The 7,135-nt window shown below is 43.3% G+C and overlaps 1 protein-coding gene across 1 annotated transcript; it reads left to right on the plus strand.

Moving 5' to 3' along the window:
• Nucleotides 1-3,325: 3,325 nt before the first annotated feature.
• LOC120252246 (protein SMAX1-like) lies at nt 3,326-6,684 on the plus strand. The gene is made up of 3 exons (XM_039260637.1): nt 3,326-4,751; nt 4,834-5,094; nt 5,180-6,684. Exons 1-3 carry the CDS (start codon nt 3,492-3,494, stop codon nt 6,587-6,589), a joined length of 2,931 nt encoding a protein of 976 aa, XP_039116571.1. The 5' UTR covers nt 3,326-3,491; the 3' UTR covers nt 6,590-6,684.
• Nucleotides 6,685-7,135: the final 451 nt, after the last annotated feature.

Genomic DNA, 7,135 nt, shown 5'->3' on the forward strand with positions numbered 1-7,135 from the left:
TAGGCGACCATGGATCCAAACCCCGGAATGATCCCCTAACCCTAACCCTATTGCTATCCATGTTGCGGTCTCAGTAGTCGAGAATGGTTCCGATTCAAGTTCGACTCGTCTTATCCGAGCGTCGCCAGCGAAGACCTCACCAGCTCCGACCTCCAGGAGCGTCTCCAACCGGATCGCATGACCGACAAAGATTTCTCCTTTAAGACCCCACACGAGCGAGGCCACCTTCGAGATCGCTCTCCGGATCCCGGAGCACGACGCTCAGCGTTCGCCGAGATCAGCGACGATGAGATACTCAATGTCCCTACTCGATGAGGGTTTCGTTTAAAAATGAGGTCTCTGCATTTAAAAAAATAAGCTCTCTGTTTAAAAATAAGCTCTACAGTTTAAGAAATGAGTTCTCATGTTTATATGATTGTTTGTCTTTTGTTTAACTATCGATGTTTCGTTTAATATATTGCGTTTCGTTTAAAAAGTGCTTAAATATCGTTGTTTCTATTTAAATATGTACGAGTGCTGACCTTTCGATGCCTTCGCTTTCGACGACGAGGGAGCATCGCTGGTCTTCCCTCGAGGTCGACGAGCGAAGAAGATGAAAGAGATGAGGTCGACGACGTGGGAAGGCGAGCGAAGGCGAAGACGAAGGACGGCGAGATCGAACCCTCATCGGCGCCGCTTCCTCCCTCCGTTCCGTCAGCCCGACTTAGGCACCATGGATCCAAACCTCGGAATGATCCCTAACCCTAACCCTATTGCTATCCATGTTGCGGTCTCCGCGATCGAGAATGGTTCCGTTCGAGTTCGACCCGTCTTATCCGAAGCGTCGCCATCGAAGACCTTACCACTCCGACCGCGAGGAGCGTCGCCAACCGGATCGCCAACGCCAGATAAAGATTTCTCCTTTAAGACCCGCACGAGCGGAGCCACGCTCGAGATCGCTCGCCGGATCGGAGCTCGGCCTCAGCGTTCGCCGCGAGATCGGTGACGATAGATACTCAATGTCCCCTACTCGAAACGAGGTTTCGTTTAAAAATGAGGTCTCTGTTTAAAAAAATAAGCTCTCTGTTTAAGAAATGAGTTATCCGATTGATATGCTTGTTTGTCTTTGTTTAACTATCGATGTTTACGTTTAATATATTGCGTTTACGTTTAAAAAAAGTGCTTAAATATCGTTGTTTCTATTTAAATATGTACTGAGTAGCCAAGATTAATTGGTTTTTATATCCAGGATTAATTTATCACGTAAATATTTGTTTTTCTGTTTAAATATTAATGTTTTAGTTTAAAAAATGAGTTTTATGTTTAAAAATGAGGTTTCGTTTAAGAAATAAGTTTTCTACTTTAAGAAATGAGTTTTTTGTTTAAGAAATGAACTCTCTGCTTAAGAAATGAACTCTGCTTTAAGAAATAAGTTCCTGCTTTAAAAAATGAGCTCTCCTGTTTAAGAAATGAGTACATGCAAAAAGGAATCGAAAAGAATGAAAAATGTATCTGAAAAGGTTTAAGAGCGATGATGGAATTTCATAACGCAGGGGTAAAAAGGAGTAAACAATAAAGGAAGAGTGTGTCTCGAGGTATGCAAAACTCACGAGTCAGTTTGGGAAGTTTTGAAATTATCGAGGTGTATAGTAATTTTTCCCTATTTTTTTATTTTTTTATTTTTTTATTTTTTTAATAAAAACAAATTATCTCGAACACGCATATATTTTAATTATTATTACTCAACCGTATATTGAGAGGGAATCGTTGGATCTCCCACATGAGGTTCAAGCAACAGCAACAAGTAAATAATAATTATAGTAGACCAACATCGAGCTAGCCCAATAAACAAGGTATTCACTCTCACACAGTATATCAAGTGTTCAATTCTCATCTAACACATGATGAGAAAAGGCGAGCGATAGGATCCTTTGTACACAGGGTGCCATAAAATCCTCACTAAAAAAAAGGCTAGCAACCCAATCTCGATAATATAGGATTTTCACTGGAGAAATCAATTTATTATCTAATCCTTATATTACTGGTTGAAGATATATGATTGGATATTTAATTTCTATTATATGGTTAGATGTTCAATTTCTGATATATGACTAGATGTTTAATTTCTGGCTGTGAGCACGCCTCGCAGTATTGTTTTGTCACATTTATCCCAATAAATAAATAAATAAATAAATGGGGAGGAGAGATAGAGAGTAATAAAGAGGAAAAGGAGGTCTGAAGTAGGCTTTTTACCAAAAGGATAGAAAAAGGGAAAGAAAGGCAAAGCCAAAGGGACGCTCGAGAATCGCGTAAAAGTCAAGTGTAGTAAAAGACGATGAGAAGGCGTGCGTACGTGCTCCCTCTAATCATCACCCTTATTTTTTTATTTAAAAAAAAATAATTTAATTTTCTTATTTAATAATAAATAAAAATAAATTCATAAAATAACAAGGACTTATATGCAAAAAGAGAAAAGAAAAAACTTTTTACTTTTCAGTTAAAAAGTAGAAATAATTAATTAATTAATTAATTAATTAATAAAAAAAATAAATTTGTAATGTTGAGTGGGGGGAAGATTGGGAAGTAAAATCCGTGCGGAAGTTGCCTCATTCTTCTTCTTCTTCTTCTTCTTCTTCTTCCGGGGCTGCGCGCTTGCGTATGAAAAGCAGATATTTGGAGAAGGGAAAGTAAGTCAATCATGAGTCAGCATTTGAATTGATTGGATTCCCAGTGTGCCAAAAGTTTGAGTTAGACTTTTGAATTGATGGCTTCAACTCCATCTTTACTACTCATAGTTACAAACCTCCATCTTCTTAATTAATTAATTAATTATGAGACACAGGGACGAGAGCTCATCTAAAAAAATATATAATTTTTATTTGGTTTAATTACTGTACAGATCCCAGTAATTATGTACTTTGTCATTTTAGTATTTTTAGATACAATTAAAGTCTTATATTTAATCGACTTCGATCATTCTAGTTTACTACTGTGTAGATGTGCAAGTATAAATTACAAAGATTTTATTATATTTAAAAATATTACAGCAGATTAGAACAACTCAACTCAACTAAATATTAGAACTTAATTGTATTTACAAATATTAAAAAGACTAAAAAAATAAAAATAAAAAATACACGATTACAGGGACTTTTACGGCAAATAAACCTTTCTCATTTCTAATAATTTCAAGAAACTCATATAAGAACAAAATCCTATGTGTTTTTTTATCTCAAAACCCCTTGAAAAACCCAGAATTATTATAGATTAATTTTTAAAAATAAAAAGTAATCTAATAATAATAATAAATAAATAAATAAATAAAAAAAGAAGATTCTATTCGGCCCAAATGGTTTGTTTCTCTATCTCGGTTTAATCACAAAAAAGGCAGTGCTTATCTTTTAGAAAAGTTTTACGGGAAACCCCCTGCAGAGTTTTATATTTATGTTTTAGTCCCTGAAGAAACGCGTATAGATGGTGAATGGGAGAGGAAGGAGAAAGAGACTGAGAAGATGAGAGCGGGGTTGAGTACCATCCAACAGACGCTGACGCCGGAGGCGTCGGCGGTGCTCACGGCGGCGATGGCAGAGGCGGCGAGAAGAGGGCATGGGCAGACGACGCCACTACATGTGGCGGCGACGTTGTTGGCTTCGCCGGCGGGGACGTTGAGGCAAGCTTGTTTACGGTCGCATCCGACGTCGTCGCATCCTCTTCAGTGCAGGGCGCTCGAGCTTTGCTTCTCCGTCGCGCTTGACCGGCTGCCGACATCGGCGGCGATGTCGGGAGGATCGAATTCGGGGGAGGTGGCGGTGACGGAGCCACCGATATCGAATGCTTTGATGGCTGCGTTGAAGCGAGCTCAGGCGCATCAACGGAGAGGGTGCCCGGAGAGCCAGCAGCAGCCGTTGCTTGCCGTGAAGGTTGAGCTTGAGCAGCTCATCGTCTCTATACTCGATGATCCCGGTGTAAGCCGCGTCATGCGTGAGGCTAGCTTTTCAAGCCCTACCGTCAAAGCGGCGATTGAGAACAGTATCTCCTCTGCCGCCTCCGGTAGCGGCGCCGGCGTCGGCGCCGGCATCAGCATTCCTCACTCCTCTTCACCTTCTCTCGGTCTCGGCATCGCCGCTCATCGCCCACAACCGCCTAGGAATCTATATATGAATCCCAAGCTCCACCAACCATCGCCGAATCACCCCAACCTTATCGTCGGCGCCGGCGTTGGTGTCGGGAAGACCGACGAAGCGGCACGAGTCGTGGATATCCTATCGAGGGGAAGCAAGAGGAATCCGGTGCTTGTCGGTGATAACTCGCCGGAGATCGTGATGAGGGATGTGATCCAAAAGATGGAGCGTGGCGAGATCCACGGATTCGCCGACGCGAAGGTCATCTCACTAGAAAAGCGATTGAAGGCTGTTGACCGGACGGAGATCGCTTCTAAGATTCGAGAATTGGGGGATCTGATAGAGACCCAGGTCGGCAATCGCGTGGTCATCGATCTCGGTGACCTCAAATGGCTTGTAGATCCTTCGCCGCGGTTGTTGCCGATCCAGCAGCAGCAGCAGATGGTGGTTGAAGCCGGCCGTGCGGCGGTGACAGAGATGGCGAAGATCTTGAAGCGGTTTTCCGGCGACGGTGGTCGTGTTTATCTTGTCGGCACCGCCACTTGCGCCACCTATCTCCGATGCCAGGTCCACCATCCAACCATGGAGAACGATTGGGATCTTCAAGCTCTCCCCATTGCTTCCAGATCCTCAATCTCCGGATTGCTCACCCAGGTTCTTCTTCGATTCCCAATTTCTCCACTTTCAATCCAATCAATTGTTTCAGTTTCTGAGAATTTTCTTTTGGAGTTTCAGGATTCCCAGTGGATTCCCCGGTGAATCTCAGCCTGCGGTCAAGGGTTTTCCGTCCTTCCTCGGCGACGGGTTGTTAAAGCAGCTGCCGCCAACGACGACGGCGACGACAACAACAACAGCGTCGAGTCTCTGCTCTCTTTGTATGGAAAGCTACGAGCGCGAGCTAGCCAAGCTCGTCGCTAAGGAGTTCGAGAAGGCCTCCTCCGATTCCAAGCCTCCATTGCCGCAGTGGCTTCAAGCTGCGAGCAATCAGCTTCCGGTTAGCTCTCTTATCCTTATCTTCTTCTTCTCCATTGCAGAGCTCTTGTGCTCTTTGTTAATGCTCACAAGGTGTTTGATGAAAGGTCAAAGAGAAAGAATTCAACTGGAAACAAAGCACGGAGGAGTTGCTGAAGAAATGGCGCGATACATGCGCCCGTCTCCATTCAACACTGCCTGCACGCCAAGCATTCCATCCCAAATCACTGCCAGTGTCAGCCCAAACCATTCCTCCGTTGAAACCAAGACTTGTGCTGACCCCGTCTGAGCGCCCCCTTGCCAGCCCTTCCGGCAGCCCGGTGAAGACTGATCTTGTTCTCGGCCGGCTGAAGCCCGTCGTCGAGACACCACCAAAGCAACCTGACCTCTTCCGTAATGCTCATTCCGATATCGATAGATTCAAGAGGTTGTATACTGGTCTTATCGAGAAGGTTGGCTGGCAGCCGGAGGCTGTGTCTTTGGTGATCGATGCAGTGTTGCAATCTAAGTCTGGTTGCCAGAGACTTCGTCCGGGGACCAAAAGTGATACATGGTTGATGTTTGCTGGTCCTGACAGGGTTGGAAAGGCGAAAATGGCTTTAGGTTTGTCTGAGCTATTGTTTGGTACTGCTCCTGTAATTGTCAACTTTGGTCAATCCCATGAAGAAGATGGAGAGTCAGATATGAATCTCCGGGGACGGAGATCGGTGAACAGAATCGTGGATGCCATCAGACAGAATCCTTTCTCTATGATTGTGCTCGAGGATGTTGATCGAGCCGATGTTGTGGTGAGGGGAACAATCAAACGAGCCATTGAGCAAGGTCGTTTCGCGAATTCTTATGGCCGAGAAGTTAGTTTAGGCAATGTTATCTTTGTTCTCACTGCCGATTGGTTGCCCGATGATCTAAAATGCGCGCAGAGTTCGTTGGTTCAACATGAGGAGAAGATACTTGAGGCAGCAATTTCAGGCTGGCAATTAGAGCTTTCTTTGGGAGAAAAGTCAGTGAAACGAAAAGCAGATTGGTTACATGATGATTATGATCGGCCAATGAAACCATCACGGAAAGAGCCTAGTCTGTGTCTGGACTTAAACTTGGCTGCCGGTGTCGAAGATGATCACACTGATGTTTCGAGAAACTCTAGTGACCTGACTGTTGAACATGATCATGATAACACCAGGCTTAAAGTTCAGCATTTGGAATCATCAGCTCCTGAGCTGATTGATTCCATGGACAGCACAATCATCTTCAAACCGGTGGATTTCAGTCCTTTACGACGAAAGGTCTCTGATGCCATAACCACAAAATTCACGACAATCATCGGGAATTCACTGGCAATATCGGTCGATGATGATGTGCTTGACAGAATGGTTGGAGGAGTTTGGCTCGGAGGATCTACAACCAAGTTAGATCAATGGACAGAAAGAGTGTTGGTCCCCCGAATCGAACACCTTAAGAGTAATCTTAAAACAGGGCTTGGTAACAAGTCTCCGGTTATCATCGGTGAAGAACGGTAAACATTTGCTAAAGAATGGCAGTTTTGGTGGCGGTGGCAATGTCGATTTACTTCCGGCCACCGTGACGATCACCATGGACGGTTTGAGGACGATATCAGAATAACGAAAACCCTTAGGGTGTTTAATGTAAATACAAAGGGAGTTCATCAGAGAATCAGAAGTACCAATAGGCTTGAAGATGAGGTTAACAGTGAATATAGTTTTTTTCCTTGAAAAACATTTTATCATATACTTCTAGATATGTTCTTTGTTATATATTTGTTTATTTAAAGATCTTTGTAGTTTATTCTTGTTAATCTCATGGTTAATAAGAGGACAACAGTGCGCTTGTCATTGTATTCAGCAAAGAGATCTCCAACCCTGACACACATGATGCTAGATCCAATGAAGTGTTGTGTTGTTCAAATTAGGGTTAGGGTTAGGGTTAGGTTTTGGTATTTATTTAACTTTGATTTAGACAAGGATGGTCTCAATCAATACACATCTGAGAATAAACTCTTTTTGTTGACATCCTAACTATATGTTTGTATTTGTTAACCCTATCTT

The sequence above is a fragment of the Dioscorea cayenensis genome, chromosome 3 (assembly GCF_009730915.1).
Source record: "Dioscorea cayenensis subsp. rotundata cultivar TDr96_F1 chromosome 3, TDr96_F1_v2_PseudoChromosome.rev07_lg8_w22 25.fasta, whole genome shotgun sequence".
Lineage (NCBI taxonomy): Eukaryota > Viridiplantae > Streptophyta > Magnoliopsida > Dioscoreales > Dioscoreaceae > Dioscorea > Dioscorea cayenensis.

Coding starts and splice junctions, on each gene's coding strand:
- LOC120252246 (XM_039260637.1), top strand. CDS start 3,492: ATGAGAGCGGGGTTGAGTACCATCCAACAGACGCTGACGCCGGAGGCG. Junction 4,752..4,833: donor CAATCTCCGGATTGCTCACC/CAGGTTCTTCTT, acceptor TTTTGGAGTTTC/AGGATTCCCAGTGGATTCCC. Junction 5,095..5,179: donor CTGCGAGCAATCAGCTTCCG/GTTAGCTCTCTT, acceptor GTTTGATGAAAG/GTCAAAGAGAAAGAATTCAA.